This window comes from Calidris pugnax, unplaced genomic scaffold, assembly GCF_001431845.1.
Source record: "Calidris pugnax isolate Ruff unplaced genomic scaffold, ASM143184v1 scaffold219, whole genome shotgun sequence".
Taxonomy (NCBI): domain Eukaryota; kingdom Metazoa; phylum Chordata; class Aves; order Charadriiformes; family Scolopacidae; genus Calidris; species Calidris pugnax.
The window spans coordinates 4,287,287-4,304,101 of record NW_015094507.1 but is presented as its reverse complement, the minus strand read 5'-3'; the positions used below and the strand labels follow the sequence as shown (position 1 = coordinate 4,304,101).

At 45.2% G+C, this 16,815-nt stretch overlaps 2 protein-coding genes across 2 annotated transcripts in view; one reads left to right on the top strand and one right to left on the bottom strand.

Annotated features, from left to right (window-relative positions):
- The window catches only part of LOC106901576, a 26,732-nt gene extending 14,273 nt beyond the window's left edge, over positions 1 to 12,459 (top strand). Inside the window, exons 5-7 of the mRNA XM_014964423.1 lie at positions 337 to 465; positions 9,777 to 9,895; positions 10,538 to 12,459. Coding sequence (XP_014819909.1) covers positions 337 to 465; positions 9,777 to 9,895; positions 10,538 to 10,832 — 543 coding nt within the window. The 3' untranslated portion in view covers positions 10,833 to 12,459. The remainder of the gene's footprint in view (positions 1 to 336; positions 466 to 9,776; positions 9,896 to 10,537) is intronic.
- CEP85L (centrosomal protein 85kDa-like) overlaps positions 12,320 to 16,815 on the bottom strand; it is a 114,479-nt gene continuing 109,983 nt past the window's right edge. Inside the window, exon 13 of the mRNA XM_014964504.1 lies at positions 12,320 to 16,815. Within this exon, the coding sequence (XP_014819990.1) occupies positions 16,652 to 16,815 (164 nt within the window). The 3' untranslated portion in view covers positions 12,320 to 16,651.

The window sequence follows — 16,815 nt, the reverse complement described above, 5'->3', positions numbered from 1 at the left end:
TTTTTTTTTTTTTTTTTTTTTCCTTTAGGGTCTTCTGACCTGGCATGGAAAAACATTATTGTGAAATAATATATAAATTTCAATGGTATCATAATAACTTCTACTGTGATGTAGGAATTACTCTTTGTAGTGACTGCCATCCTTAATGTGTGAAATATTTCATGAATACCTTGAATGAAATAGTCTGAGTGTATGTCAGGATATAGACACCTCCATTGCTCTGAATTTAAAAGATATGTCAGGGGAAAGAAAAAGATTAAAGTTTTGTGAATATTTTAAAAAAGAAATTTGGGTCATCCTGCACAAATGTTGAATATTTATTTTTATTTTTTTCAGATAGCAGAGCACTGTGGTCACCCCTGCGGGAGGAACACCTCTCTGCCCTTCACCACTCTTCTTTGTCCTGCGTCTCATCAGAGGGGTCAAAAATTCAGTAGGGAAGAGGAGCGCTCGCTATACCAATGCGTAAGTGCTATACATACTCCTGACAAGCTGCTGCTTCTCTTACCTTCTCCCCACTCTCTCCTGAAACAACAAAAAAGGCAGTGTGTTCCCAGAGCCGGGGATGGTGTGGTCAGGACTGATGGGGACAGGTCCTTCAGCCCAGGGATGGGCAGGACAGCCAGGACAGGGCAGCAGGGACTGGGGGCATCATCAGGAGGAGCTGTGCAAGCCCTAGGTGGGATGCCCAGCTCCTGTCCTCCCAGGCACAAGCAGTGACCCCTTTCAGTGCCTTCCCTGCCCATCCCGCTTTAGAAGAGTGGGGTTATAAATAGCCAACTGCAGTTTAAGGCTGAGTTTTTCAGTACTGCTAAACCATAGAGGTCCCTGAACATTCTGGCAAAAACGGTTGTGGGCTGGGGGTTGGGATGGAGGATAGTTGATGCCAAACATCTCTAGAAGCTACTGCATTTCCTTATGGAGAACTGAGGTGTGATCATTCTCTGCTATAGGATAACCTAAGGCTCCTGTCTCTAGCCAACAGAAATTCCCAGCAGGAACAGGGCAGCTTTTCCTAAGTGCTGATTTTATGTCACCAAATGAAGAAGCATTATTTGTGCATCTCCCCTCTCTGGCTGGCCAGTGCCAGACACCGGCAGAGCTTGGGAGCAGCCCAGGGCAGATCCCCCCGGCCAGCCAGCCCGGCTGCACCCCTGTTTGCTGTCAGGATAAACGAGTTTGCAGCTGTTGTTATAGAGATAAATTAGGACCAAAGGTTGGTTTTAAACACTTTTTTTTTTCTTGTTTTTGCAAGAGAAACAGAAGAGCTAATGGAGGAAACGCATTCCTTACAGCATTAATAATGTAGCTGATGTGCCTATTGCTAGGGTAAATGTTGTTGGTGATTAAATAGAGACTGGTGATAAATCACTAATAAGGATAAATGTTCATCCAAGACAAATTGTGAGCCAAGCCCTCTTTTTCTTGCTGTGCAGTCCAGGCATCCGAACAGCTTTGCTGAGTACTCAGGGACAATTGCAGAGCAGAAATGAAGCTTGGAGGCTGCAGAAAGAATCTTTTTTTATTGCTGTTATTATTCCCAAAAATGCCTCTACAGCCATGTCTGCAATGCCAACTGAAAGGAGAACCAGGAATCCATCTGTAGTCCTGGGGGCCATGAGCACACCCCCATTGCTCAGGGGTTGCCCCTGCTTATGGCACAAAGTAGAGCTTGGGGATAAAGCCAGCAGCTGAGCCTTGTCCCTCTTTGCCATAGCAGTGCCCTTACTGCTACCAGCCATTGGCATAACTGCTGAGAGCCACGGCAGGTAATCGGACAGGGAACACAGAGCATAAATAGTGAATTTTCTTTAAGGAAAGTGAGGGCACCTGAAGAGCCTCTCTGTGGGTTAAAGAGAGCAGCCCCAGGCTGCAACGAGCTTGGAGATGGCAGGGAGGGTCTGGAGGCTCCCAAACAGCTAAACAGGCCTCCACCACAGGAGGGATCACAGTGGGGAATGCACTGGTCTGAGTTTATCATGCCGTATCTGGGCCAGATTGGCAACCATTCTAAGTGTTTCCACTTTCCTGCGTGGGGACTTGCTTGGATGAGGCTGGGTAACATGGCAAGAGGGAAAGGGGTTGGACGAGCAGTGCAGATCTGTGATGAGAACAAGAGAGAGATGGAAAAATGTGGGCCAAGGGAGATTGTTGCATTGCTGCTGCTTTCAAACATAAAACGTTGAGAAAGTCCCTTTTAAGAAGTCTTCTTGCCATTCACTTTGGTGCTCTTTGTAGCTGTCTTTTATAGATGGCACCACAACAAGCAGAGAAAGGTCATCTTAGAAAGAAAAATTGCCACGTTGAGGCCATTTTGAAAGAGCCAGGGTGACAGCTGGTGGTCACAGTGTGAGTTACTGCACCCCAGCTGTGACAGCTGTGGTCTCTTCCCTGGGTGATGGTGCCCCAGGTTCACTGTGCTCCTGCTCTGAAGCTCATCCTTCATTATACTTCACTGAGTGGTGGAATAAGGGCCGACTCCAAGGCTGGTGGCCACCTCTAGCTAGCCCGGTGTTCCAAGCCTTTTTGTGCCTGTTCAGAGGAGGGCTGTGTGTTCACAAAGACACTGGTTGTGGGAATCCCCACATTCACATATTCAGCCTTAGTCTGGAGTTTTCAAAACATCAGACTCATAACATCCACAGTTTGGGCTTTTAAATTTCAAGGCTTTTCTTGGAGGTGGTGAGGTTTTATTTTCCCCCTTTGCTTTATCTCCCTTTCTCTCCCACAATGCGTTCGTTTACAGGTGATGACTGCCTGAATGACAGGGGGCACCCAGGGAAGGTCCCTCAGGCTTTGAAGGTCTCCCTGGCACATAGGTATAAGCAATTCTGGCATGTACTGAATGAATCATCTCTGTGCTAGTGATGCTTTGATGAGGCCTCTCTAGCCTTTTCCTTTTCTCCCTCTGGAGAAAGAATAGGATCTGCTTGTTAGAAAGACTTTGATGGCATATACTGTCAGCACTTTGAATTAGGGAGCTGTATTGCACAGGATTTTCTTGGCATGAATGGATAGCCTTTATTCCTCAAGCGAATTTACTTTACTTCCACTTGAATTCAATATGGTATTTTATTAGCTGCGCCGTTGGACAGTTTTCACCAATCTGGTTTTTGTTTGTTTTGCTTTGAAGCAGCTGTTTGTGATACTGATCCAAGGGGAGGTACCAACAGTTCCCCGTTTCATCCTCCCATTCATAATGGCATCAGTAGTTGCTGGTTACGTATTAACAAATTAACATGAGTCTTAAAGGCGTCATAGTCACTTCTTGGGGATTGGATGTTTTATAATAACTTCCTATTTCACTTGCAGAGTAAGTTTGTCTTTTTCCTGGTCAGTATTCACATGTCCTTACCATTTTCAAAGCAACGGTATAAGTGCAGTCGGCGGTGAGGACAGAGTGCTGGCTGGGCAGCCCAGTGATGAGTGCCTTAGGAGAAGACCAGACGCATGATTCATCAGCTAGCAAAATGTCAGGTGGGTGGAAGAGTGATTGATGGTACAAGATAAATGTGCATGAGAGCAGGATGCACAGGGATTTGTGTCAGGATTGGCTTCAACCCTTGCTTTTGATTTGTCTGTGCCAGGTACAGCAGCAAGAGCTCCCCAGCTCCCTTCCACTCTTCCCATTGCTCAAGCCAAACCGAATCAAGTATCCCTCCACCTCCCCCCTTAGCTCCCACAGTGAGGAAGAGTCAATACAGCGAAGATGCTGAGGTGCACACCGAGTGCCTGGTCAGCAGGCACCATGTGTAACCAGGGAGGATCCATGGGAGGGGAGACATGGTATCGTGCACCCAGGCTGTGCTGTGCTCCCTTGTACTGCAGGGGTGAGGGAGGGAGGGCAGGGTTGTTAAGACTTGGGAAAGGCATCACTAAGTGGTAATGAAAATCTTAGTGTTATGGCTGAAGAATATTTTTACTGTGGCTGTTGGGATAAGATGAATGATGCCACTGGCCCGTACCCGGGGACAAACCCCTGAGCAGTGTGATGCTGCTGCACAGGGAGGGCTCACCAGGGCATGGGAGCATTTGCTGCTCCAGGTGCATCAGCAGCCATCTGAATGGAGCTTGTAGAGGGAGAGAATTCTTCGTCTGCCACAGCTAAAGATCAGTCCCTAAAATGGAGTAAGACACACAGGTAGAAGGTCATCCTGGTAGACCTTCTGCTCCCAAGGGAGGGGGGCTAAGATCCCACAGTGCTGCCGCTCAAGTGCGCAGCAAGGGGACAAAATCAACTGTTTGGGTTTTTTTAATTTGAATGAAATTAAGAGCACTGTAAATAACACCACTTGTGTTCATCACGAGCCTGAGATCTGTCCACTTAAATTAATCCTGTAGGTTTTGCTATGCAGGTTTTGTCCTGAACTGTGCTGCAAAACTCTGTTTGCTTGGCTGGGACTCTTCCTTGTGAAACTGCTTTATTTCTGTAATCCTGATGTTCCTTCTCCTGGCTGGAAATGAGAGAGCGTAATCTGTCCCCTGATTGTCAAAAGATCAGGCAGCTGTGCCTGAGCTTTTGAAGTTTTTCCTGATATTTCCTAGCTCATTTTCACTTAGCATTGCACATGCATAGCCTGGAGCACTGGCAGACTGCTGGACGTATGAGTGGGGGCCTCTCAACCAGGAGAATTAAATCACTGAGCAACTTCAGTGTGCAACAGCAGCCACGGTCACACAGGTACTCACCACCCGTGTCATGTCTGTGCCTTAGCAGTGAGTGGGGGGCTGCTGGCACTGAGGGTGAGGGGGAAAAGCACTGGGGTCCAGCCGGGAAAGGGCACTGGGAGCTGCTGCTCCGTAAATTCAGGGGCAGACAGAGGCTTTGGAGAGCAGCGGAGGCGGCGTCAGCTGCCTGTGGTGGGTGGGAGGCAAACCTCCCCTCCACACAGCCCCGCAACGTCGAACGATGCTCTCCCATGGCACTGGCTTCCCAAGGGACCGCTTCCAAAAAAAGCCAGATGCCTGGGTGATGTGCTAGCTTTTTCCACTCTCTTGGCCGTTCCTCTGGAAGCACGTGAGGCAGCAACTCTCTGCTGCAGAGCACAAGCACCGGGTGACAACCTCCAAATCACGGCTCGACGCGGAGAATCCAGCCAGCCCAGGGAACTCAACAATTGGTGGGTTGATCTGGTATTTGATGAAAGAATACTTATGTTCTGTGCTAGGTCTGCAAAGGAAGGAGAGAAAAATAATTAAGGTCTTCCTGCAGTAGTACCTGTGGATCCAGGGAAATTGAGCTGTATGTAAATGAAATTATAATTTTGAATTTGGCCCTTTGGTACTAGTTAAGAAGCTTTTTAAATAATTCTGCTCTTCCTTCACTTCTCCCCCCCCTTGCCCCCAGAATGGATTAGTGTTGTGCAGCTCAACTAATCTCAGTTTTGGGAGTAAGACAGTTTTCCTGGTTTAGTGATTGCTGTGGGGTGGTAGGGGATTCAAGACAGGAGATGTAGAACCCTAGTTTTGTGGGTAGATTGAAAACCACTACTTTTTTTAGCATCTAATTTGACATACAAAATCTTACGTGTAAATGCTGATCAGGGCAGATGCTGTTTAGGTCTTGTGGAAATTTTCATCCAGAGGTGTCAAGATGCTTTCCCGAGGAGCCTGTGCAATCTCCACTTGACATACACGTACACCGAGGCGCTGAGGCAGAGTGACTTGCCCAAAGTGTCCAGCACACCCCAAACAGAACAGGCAGCACCACATTTGGGCATTTTGTGCCTATTTTCCAGGACGTAGTGCCTCTGAAATACGTTTCAGGCATGTCATAGATGCAAGGTTGACCTCTTCTTTGTTAGTTTGTGCCAAGAAGAAACACACTGAAACAATTCAGAGCATTCAAAAGTCAGATTTAGAATGTGTGAGTGCAGGGCTAATTAATTTCTTCTTATTAGAAGGTCAGTTTATGTAATAGGTTTTTTTCCTTTAAATAAGCAGAAACCGTGTTGTGTTTTGTATTAATGTGCTTATAAATAATAGTACTGTGGTGCTGTGATATTTTTTAGAGTGCAGGGAAGGGGTACACAAACTAGTGAACAGTAACACTAAATGCAGTTGTTGCTGGCAGAGATAAGATCATCCAGGTTTGGGAATGCAGAGGAATGAAACATGGAACAGTGAAGATTTACCCACCCTGGAGGAGGCTCAGGTGAGGCATTTAACCAAACCGGGCATACACACACCCTTGGGCCCTACGGGACGTACCCGTGAGTGGTGAGGGGGCTGCTTGTTGTGATTGCAGGGCCACTCAATAATATTTGGGCAGTCGTGGCAGAGGATCCTGGGGGCTGGAAGAAAGCAAATGTCATTGGCACCTTCAGAAGGGCAAGGAGAGGCATGCAGGGAACTACAGACTGGTTTGTCTCACCTTGATCCCTGAGAAGGGGATGGAACAACTTACACTGGAAACTGTTTCTGAACATACTAAAGACAAAAAGAGTGATTGGGGGTAGTCAGCGTAGATTTATGAAGGGGAAATCATGCGTAAACTTCCTGAAAGACGCCTACAACAAAATTATTTGCTTGGTGGACAAGGGGAGAACAATGGGTGATACCACCTTGACTTCAGGAAGGCTTTCAGCACTGTCTCCTATAACATCCTCATGGACTAACTGATGACTACGGGTCCTACTGCAATTGTCCCTTAATTTGTCTGAAAGCATGTAACAGTGCAGTTCTTTGTTTATTTGGAAAAAAGACCTGAATTTCTTTGCTGAACTAGGTGTTCTTACTTTATGTGATTGAGGTCTTTGCCTTACTCTTTTGCCTTGTAAAGTCACCACTTGCATTGTATGTTACAAACAATGAGTTTGTTTCATTTGTGTAACCAGTTTTTGTTACCAGTTCTATGCTGTACAAACAAATCTCCCTGGACTTTAGAAAACTGTACACAAAATTGCAACACTCAAACGAGCTGTTAATTTCCAACCCCCAGAATACTTTGACTCTTCCATTACCCAGCAAGTGGTCTCAGTCATAAAGGTGTGATCACACCTTGCTTTGAGCATGGGAATTTACAAGCCCAGCTCAGATGCCCACCAGAAGGGCATCCTTACAAACCAGAAGGGTTTGTGCCTCCTGCTACAGGGAGCAAAGAGATGCCTGAGCTGTGCCACAGGAAACACTAAGAGAGCTGGCTGCCTCCCGCCCTTGTCCCACACTAACCTGCTCCTGGGGAGGCTCCTGGGAAGATTTGTAGCAGAAGAACTGTCCTGCACTCCTCTGGTCAAACATCCCTTTAGACACAGCCAGACAGGTTGCTCAACTTCATCCAAAACTCTTGATGGTCGCAGGCAGGATGCCTCCTCTGAAATTCACTCTTCTGCGGTAGCTGGTGGTAGCCTCTGACGTCCAGCAAGATGCTTTGCCCATGTTTTACCATGGACTATAATGTCATAATTAAGGTGCTCCCCTGGGAAGTAGCTGCTACAGGTTTGTCCCCCCTCAGCTTCAGGAGAACTGAACCCAGGTTCCCCAGTGACAAGGGAAGGGCTTATTTCCCAGGTGGGAGGTTAGCACTGCTCCTTGGGGTCCCCCTCACTCTCCCCAAACCAGCAGAAAGCTCAGTTAATATGGCTAATTTGACAGAGGAAGCATTTCTGCTTCGGACTTCAGAGTTGCTGAAAGAGTTTAATTCCCAAAGGAGGCATTTTAAGGCCAAATTCTCCTTTTGTTTACACAGGCTGCCATCAGTGATGAGCTTTGTGAAGGTCAAGGCAAAGTTTAGCCAATGACTTGGGGTTCATTTTTTTTTTCTAAAGGATCAGCTTTGTATTTATTCTTACATTCTCAGTATATTTTGGAATCGGGCTGCTTAGTTTTAAGCTGCCTGGGATCCCCACGCTGCCGGCTGCGGTCTCGGCCATTTGGGGTAGTTTGTGTGCTGACCTTCATGGCCACTGCAGCAGCACTTTGGGGGAGATCTGGGACGTTTCGAAAACACCAGCACTTTGAGAAAACAATTTTCTTTTTAAATTGCTGAAAATCTAGATGTTCGCAGCTCCCTTCACCTCCAAGACACAAATGGATGTCTGGCCATGGCTTTTGTTTAAATGACTTGCAAACCAGCCCGTGCTGGGCTGTTCCCAGCAGCCGGGAGGTCGTTTCCCTGCCCTGTTGCCTGGTTTCTCCCACACAGACCATTTGGGCTGGCTCGGGACACGCAGCCACCCTGGCAGGCTCTGAGGCTGCCCCTGGCCGGGAGCAGCAGGACAGACTCACTCACTGGCTCCTCGTGGTGGCAATTAATTTTTTTATGAATGAGGGTGAGGGAGTGTTAGAAACAGATTGATGATAATCGGCTTCTAATTAAAATGTTGGAACCATAATTTAAACTAAAAATATCCTATTACTTATCTCCTCTATTTCATGGGCACTAAGGCAGCAAGTGATAATGTAGCTAATGATCTGATTGTCAGCAGCTTGTATAATGCAGCGTGTCTGGGGGCTGATCTGATTGTGCCATCAATCCAACCTCCCTGCAGTGCTCCCTCCTTCAGCAGAGCTCTCTGCAAGGCGGGGGGGATGACACCTGCACCAGCTCAGCTCCCCACCAGGTGCAACCTTTTTTTCCTCTCCCCAAAGCAATGAGCTCCCATGAGGGGGGGCAAACACTAAGTCAGTCCCAAACGGCTGAAATTTGATGATCTTGTTATAATACTTTGGGGGTGATTTTCCTGGGAGGTGGCTGTTTCGTGGCTTTGAGCTGCCAGTAAATCATATTTATCGTAACAGAGTTACTGACCAAAGAAGCGTCCAGGAACTGAGTCCGGCCACGCCAGCTCTGATGTGAAAAGGACAACATGGAGCTGCCTGGATTAATGGGAGGGTGAGGGCCAGAAGCATCCCCCAGCACAGCTGAGCCTGCAGAGGAGAAACCTCCATTTGAAAATGCCATGGGAGCTTTCAAGTGGCTGAACTGACTGAAGAGCCAAGGGTTGCGCTCAAGGCTGACCACGAGGATGCCCAACTGGGGCTTTCAAGGGCTGGAGGTGGGGTCTAAGTGTCAGATGGTCTCCACCAGCCCATCCTGCCCCACTGCATGGCTGCCCCACAGCCCCAGGCTTGCCCCAGGCACCAGTGTTGCTTTCGAGCCACCATAAAACACCAGGCTGAAATGCACCAGCACAAGAGCACCCTGATGTACAGCTCAAGGAGAAAGATGGATCATGTGAAAAAGTTTCCATCGTCACTCACTTTGATCAGAGTTCCCTCCCTCCCTGTTGCTGGATCCCCCCCGGCGTTAAGTGACAATAAATTAAGCATCATCCGACTTAACCATTACAAGATAAAAAACAGCAGAAGGTTAGAAAAAAGCATCAGTCCATTAAATGCCATTGACCAAATGACCTTTAGAAAGGTCTGCTCCCATAAGCGGCCAGGTCTACACAGACAGCGAGGTCCTTCCTCCCTGTCCTCCCCCAGCCCCAGCCCCAGATGAACCACATCCAATCCCTACACTTAGAAACACAAACTCAAACTAAAACATCTGAAAGTGACCGCAGAGTCCTGCAAAATAATGTGGTAAATTAATGAAAATGGGTATGATTAGAGAGAGTGTAATGAGTCCTTGCTCCAATTACTGCATTAGCGTCAAGATCTCAGCCAAACTGATTTCTGCAATGCGCCTGCTCCACAATATGGGCATCATAAATACCAGCCAGGAAAAAACCAACAGCAATTAATTTGTCATCAGACAATCAATTAAAAAAAATATTTTAACCCGTTCAAATGTAGTGATTAAAGAGTTTTATCTTTTTCCCCTGATATAGGAAATCATTACAACTGATCGTACAAGGAACTGCTGTCTCCTCAGAGAAGGCGGTCAGTCGCGGATTCTGCAGATTCTGACCTACTCTCTGCTGGCTCTATATGACTGTCCTGGGAACAGGTAAAAGCCTCATTTGGCTTCACAGGCTGCCCCTTCCTCCCTGTGCCAAGGCAGGAGGGACAAGGTCTACGTTTTCTGTGACTAAAGCAAGAGGCTGCAGCGCCTGTGCCTCAGCTCACCCAGACCCTCAAGGAGCTGGACCTCTTGCTGGAAAGGGCAAGTTGTCTTCTTCAGAAACCAGGGAAATCTGGCCTCTGTCTCAGCCCACACGGGAGCACCGTGAGCAGTTTTGTGGCCGCAAGGCCAGGGGCTGGCTCCTGACCCCCCTGAGGCAGAGCCCAGCCCTGGGAGCCGGGGCAGTGGGCAACCGGCCCCACGTGGGGCTGGGCCCTCTCCCTGGCAGTGGGGCTCTGAAACACCCTCCAGTTTGGTGCCTGGGGCAAACACAAAGCTCAAGACAACTTGTTTGGTCTAGGAGAGATTTTTGGCATCTCCCTGGCAGCCAGAGACTACTCACATTCTCAGTTCTTAATGTAGGGGAGATGAGCTTTTCGGATACTAAATTCTACTCAGTTGGCCCTTGAGGAGAAGTTTTCAGTCAGGAAACTCTCTCACTACAACAACCTTCAGCGTTACAATTCACTCTCTCAGCAGCTGATACCAACCAGAGCTCGACAACAGCTTCCTTTCGTCTTCCTCCAGGCCAATGCTTTTGCAGGTACACAGACCAGTAAATCAGTTTTCGGGTCTATTAATACCCAGGGGCTGCATTCTGCGGGAGAGGGGCCAAACGGCTCCTGAGAGACGCCTCGAAGCATTAGCTGCGCCTATCGGGTTCCCCACAACCCCAGCAGCCTTCAAATCCCCCTCTCCCTGCCTTCCCCCCCCTCCCGAAACCAAGACCCGCAGCACCAAGGCAAGGAGGAGAAGAGCAGCAGCTGCCCCCGCCGGGCACGAAGCAGGAAGAGAAACGCGCACACACACCAAGATGATGTAATTAAACATCCTCCTTCCCTCGCCGCTTGGAAATTCTCCAAGTATACCCAACCCCTTCAATTTACAAAACAAACGACCCAGTGTCGTTAGCACAGCCTGCAGAATTGCTTAATTTGCATAATGCAGGCAATCTACTGCAGATTTAGCTGTTGCAAGTTGTCCTCACTCAGGACGCTGCGGTGTAAGGTGCAGCGCTATTGTTTAAGGTGTGGTTTTTATCCACATTTGGAGCTGTATTTTGTTGGTGGGATAAAGGCAACAGAACATTTTCTACCACTACTATTGTTAGCAGTGCTTTAATCACGGTACTTTGAAACCTAAACCTGACTTCGAGCAGCTCACAAAAGGTCACCCTCAGAAATCTTATGGAAAGTTGGCATCCGCGCAGCCCTTTACATACATTTACACACAGGGCACAGAACGTTTTTAATTGAGTTAGAAGCCCATCATTCAACGTTCAGTCACAAGGCTGGAGAAAGGCAAGTGATCTCTACCATATATAATGCATTAGCTAATTAAAGTGAATTTCCCAGTGTCTTTGAAAAGAGGAGGCAGCATAACTGCGGTGCTGCACAGGAGGCAGCACAGAGGGGGACAGGGGGACACCACGCTACACACTGAGCTCACTCCGCACTCGATGCTCCCAACGGGATCTGAGATTTCTCAGAGGGACCTGTCAGAGAAGTGACCAGTTTTGGGTGACCCCCACTTCCCTCAGCACTTGTGAGAACTCCTGTTACATTGACTAAAATCCTTAACCTTGAACTTTTCCTGAGGCTGCACTAAGATGACACAGCAGAGAAGTCAGCGTTGCTCGGATTATACTGACCTGAAGCATTGCATGTAGCAGGGATTCCTCACTCAGTCTGACCAGCCATCCACTTGGGCTTCCTAACTGAAAAATAGTAATTCAAACCACACATCCTTTCCGATGCCCAGTTTTCTCCATGGTACCACACCTACTACTGGGTTTGTTTCACCATCCAATTTTCTTTTTTTGCCCTGTGTGACTGGCTTTGGGGCAACAACATGTTCCAAAGCTGATGAATCTTTCAGCATCTTCAAAACATGCTGTCATAACACTTCTGCCTTCTGTTTTATGCCAACTTAGTCATTTAAATAAGTCTTACCTGTGATTTCTCCAATCAGCATCCAAGATGGACAACAGCAGCACCTGCTTAAAACAGCAGCAGGGACTTTACAAGGAACTCTGCTCTGAAATATTTTCATTACACTGATAAAATATTTTTGCTACGGAGGTCTTGGTTTGTTTTTTTGTTGTTCTGTTCTTGTTTTCAAACTAATGCCAGGAAGGGAGCTCAGTCAGCTGGTGTTCATGCAGAACTACAGACCCCTGAAGGGAAGCTGGGGGTGGACGTTGAGAAGATCTTTCACGATTCCTTTCTTGTCTCCCGCCCTTGGTCCAGCTCCCGCCTTGGTCACTTCTGTCACGTGCCAGATGTTGGACAAATGAGAAGAATGAAGAAATCACTTTTGTAACAAAATTTATTTTTGCTCTGTGGATACAAATCCCAAACATCAACAAACAAATTCCAGTGGAAAAATACCAGTCATTAACAATGAAAACTTTTATTATTATTTAATAAATAGAACTTTGGCATTCAAAATTCTAGCTGTAAACCCTACTTTAAAAAAAATTACAAAAAGAGGCAAGAACAACAAGCCTAAAGCTGAGCCAGCCAGTGGCTCCTTTACTTTTTACAATGAACACATTGTGATTAAGTCATGACAACTCTATTTACATATGAGGTATTCTGAGCGGTTCAAAAATTGAACCCAATTTACAAAACTACCAGTCTTCCGGGACTGATCCAGTACATATGTCAGCTGTGCTTTTAAAAGATAGCTCCAGACACTCCTCCCCACTCAACTAATGATATACTGTAATTAATATACACAAAAGAAACACATTATGATTTTAATTTCCTGTTCACGCTTCATATTCAAAAAAGCTGCACACTACGACCAGCCCAACATTCAAAGTGTACGCCTAGTACCTGGTTTAAGTACTTCTGTTTCTAGACATTATGCAGAGTTCTTACTACAAAAGCTTATAAACAAAATATCGGCAGGTAAGAGGAAAACAAGGTGCAGTCGTCAGCATCCTAACAACTTATCTAAAGTTCAAGGGGAATATACGCTTACTTCAGGCAAAAAAAGGCACAAAGGTATGCAGCTGTGGAATTAATATTGCTAATGAGCTACCAGAATAAATCATCCCTATAGATAATAACCATTGATTTGTTTGCAGTCTAAGAATGCAGATTGGTTCAGAATTTTTCCCCACTCATGACAGAACTAGTCACACCAATGAGAAGAGCCCAGTTATACCTCCCAACTTCACCTGCATAACTTCATTGATAAGGACAAGGAAAACCGGAGCAAACTACGTCCACACGGAGAGACTGCAGCAGGTCGGGGAGGAAGGGCTTTGCTTTCTTTCTTCCCTTGTGCTATTACCCTGCAAGAAAAAAGTCCAAAAAACCGTTTGAAACAAAAGGCGGGCAGCCAGGGCAAAGGAAGGAGGGGAACCTTTTCCAGTGAAAAGGACGACATTTCAGCTCTTGCAATGACTTCACGGCCACCGGCAGTTTCGAATGCTGGAGCCCGAGTGGGTGGTTACACCACTCTCCACAATTTCACACAACTGTCACACTACAAAGATGCACAGCGGAGGCGAGCAACCTAAATCACATTTACACAACTGAGCTGCGTTACTTCTATATAGTAAATACATAGCATCACCTATAGCTTGTCCGAAGACAGTTACTTTCCAAGTCTTTTTCAAAATACATTCTTGAATACAGTAGTTACTGTAAATATCTTCTAAAGGATTGTATAAATTCAATCTGAAACTATACAAAAAATTACTGTACAAATTTGCTGCCAGCCAGAACAGTACAGCATCCATTCCTTAGCGGTTGTTTTTCAGCCCTTGAGATTGTCTAACAGCTACAGCAACAAGTTGTCATGACTAAATCTAAGCAATTCCAATGTTAACATTCATTAATCAACTCTGTATTAAATATGCTGAATGAGACCACACACACTACATTTTAACCAATTAAACAATCATGCATATCTTAGACAAAGCTTATTCCATTTAGAGGCATCCGTAAACTGATGCATATATAGTAATTGCTACTACTACAACAGGCCAAATTTTAACAAATCAAAGCAAAATACTGTATCACTGCAGATAGTCAATTGGTAGTCTGCATCTTTGGCTCATACATCCATCATTTACCTCCCTACTTTAACTTGACTGAGGCAGATAAACTCAGGGGTTTTTAAAATCAAGTGCTTTAAAGTCAACATAAATATTACAGGTTCTGTAATAAAAATATTACAATGCAAGATTACAGCACTCACTGCAATCAAAGTATTACAAATAAAATGGGACCTCCTTCCTGAGGGACTTTCAACTAATACTTGAAAAGCATAGAAGCTTCTGAAGTGCTTTGCAAATATCAATTACTGATCTCAGCTCTGCAGTACAGTATCACCATTTAACAGGAGGGACAGCCAAGTGACCAGCTTAATAGTTTGAAGTGACTCAAAAAATCTGCTCCTCTCCAACTGCTCTATTAAACTCCTTGCTATTTCCACCAAATTCAGAAAATGTGTTGCTTGGAAATTTTTTATAGGTGCAACATTTTCGTCTCAGGAAATAATAACGTACAACTTAGGTGTTTCCCCTCTCCCTAATACTTTTGGTTTATTACCTGAAACGCTATTGTTGAATTCTGATACGAGACAGATGCCATAAACTGGAGACTGTGACTTCACTGCAGGGCCAAAGCCAACGAACTACTCAAAGGAAGGACCTGAAGCCCTTGTCTCAAAAGCTAACACTGCCAGAGGCACAGGGAACTCTGCGAGCCCACTGGTGCCAAGATCCTTGTTTTCACTTTTGCACTAGTGTAAAAGTGCACCTTTGAACATACAGAAACAGCATAGAAATTTAAAATAAAATGGCCTCGTTTTTTACCTCGAAGTAGAGACACTGAGCAATTTCTCTTGAGATTTCACCTAAACACTGTTTTAGTGCTCAAAGGAGTTGAACCAGTCAGATTAATCTATCTGAAAACACCACGTAGCAATAATAGAATAGCAACACTATTTTTCACATATTAGTCCATGTGTAGGTTCAGGATAAAGAAAACTGTGAAATAAATAAGTCCATATAGCTAAAAAAAATAGTATCACCAAATAATAAAAACAACATTAATGGTAACTGTTTAACAACAAACAGAAAGCAAAACATGACCAAGTTAAAACTGGTAACCAGTCTACATTGCTATACCTTTTTTTTTTTCTATTAACATAAATATAATCAGAAAACTGAAGATACTGACACTTTTGCGATAAAAATGTTACCCTAGAATTTACTTGGTTCTAACTGCTAAGCTTTCTAAGAGATTTCTGCTGTTACCCACACCACGGGTCAGTTGACTGACTCTCAATTTAGTCATCTGAAACTTTCATTCAATACCATATACGTAACTGATGCTCATATATTTTCTTAACAGTGTGATTTGAGAGTGGTTTTGCTCTTTGCAAGTTTCTGTTTCCTTCAGTTAAATACTACTCTACACCAAGCACAGCTGAGCAGCTAACTTGCAGTAATGTTCCAGGAAATTTGACGCGTTATGTCATCTGTCCCACAGGAGTGAAACAGCACTGCCAAGTGACACTCACTGAATAAACTATGGAACATGATCTGATTTTTTAAATGTAATTGCTTCCTACATAAATGGAGAAATCAGGAATTCCCCAACAATGTGGAAAATTTTGCAGTCCTCAGATAACCTAGTACTTAATACTGCTAAGTGGAAACATTCTGTTCTGAGCCCTGATTTTGCCAGGTGCGAAACACCCGTTTTGTAGCTGCGGTAAGAAATGGTTGAGGTGGTTCACAACCTCATCAGAGGTCTTCAGGGATGGAATACAGACCAGATACCTTTTAAAATGGAGATGACCTAAGGGAAAAATAAGTATGGTACAAACACTAAAATACAGTCTATTTTTTTTCCTGACAGCCACATACCACGCTGCAGTTTCATGCCTTCCAGCTTCTCTGGGTTTGTCACAGACTTCATATTATTGAAAACTTCTTACAGCAATGTGAGAGTGCTTAAAATGATTTGATAGTGCTATATTTTATGAACTTCATCTGCATAAAGGAGTTAGAACTTGGTGGTCTGCCGCTATTGGGCAAACAAGCTAGATACCCATTACTAAAACCAACATCTTGCCTATATCAAACTTTTTAGGCAACTTGAAGAGCAACTACTTTTTATACTGCTCCGAGATTGTTCCAATTGCAATTTCTGGAGTGAAGTGCAGCTGCAGAAGCCTCCGGCTTCACCACAAAGAGCTACAGGTCCTTTGACCCTCTGCTCTAATTTCAGAACACAGACAATGCCACACAAACCCTTGATGAAGGAAAAGACAGAGGAGTAGCAGCATGGCTGTTTTGATGCTCTGATTCCAGAAACTAGGTGAAATGAAAAAAAATGAGCTCTAATGAAGGAAACAGAGTATCCAACTGCATCATTCTTCACAGCTTGTTCCTACATTCAGTAGTTTGGAGAAGAGATTTCTTGTAGTTTGTACCACTGTTCAAACGATGGCACTCCCCTACCCACCAGACTCCCGAGATCAAATATTCACAATCCTCAGAGAGATGCACGTGCAGCGCTATTTGCAGTCTTCCAATATGGCTCCTTAATAGAAATGCAAAGACCTGTGACACAGCAGCATTTATTAAGTCATTTGCTACTAGATGAAACGTTGTCATTGAGTGATGCAATTGTCCCCCATGTCCTGAGCGTAACGGTCCGACATTATAGTCCTTAATTCATCAATATCCTTTCGCAACTGACAAACATCCAGGAGCTTCTTCGAAAGGGTTTCTGTGCTGTGGTAATTTTCATTCTCTTCAGCTGAAGAGCTCAGTG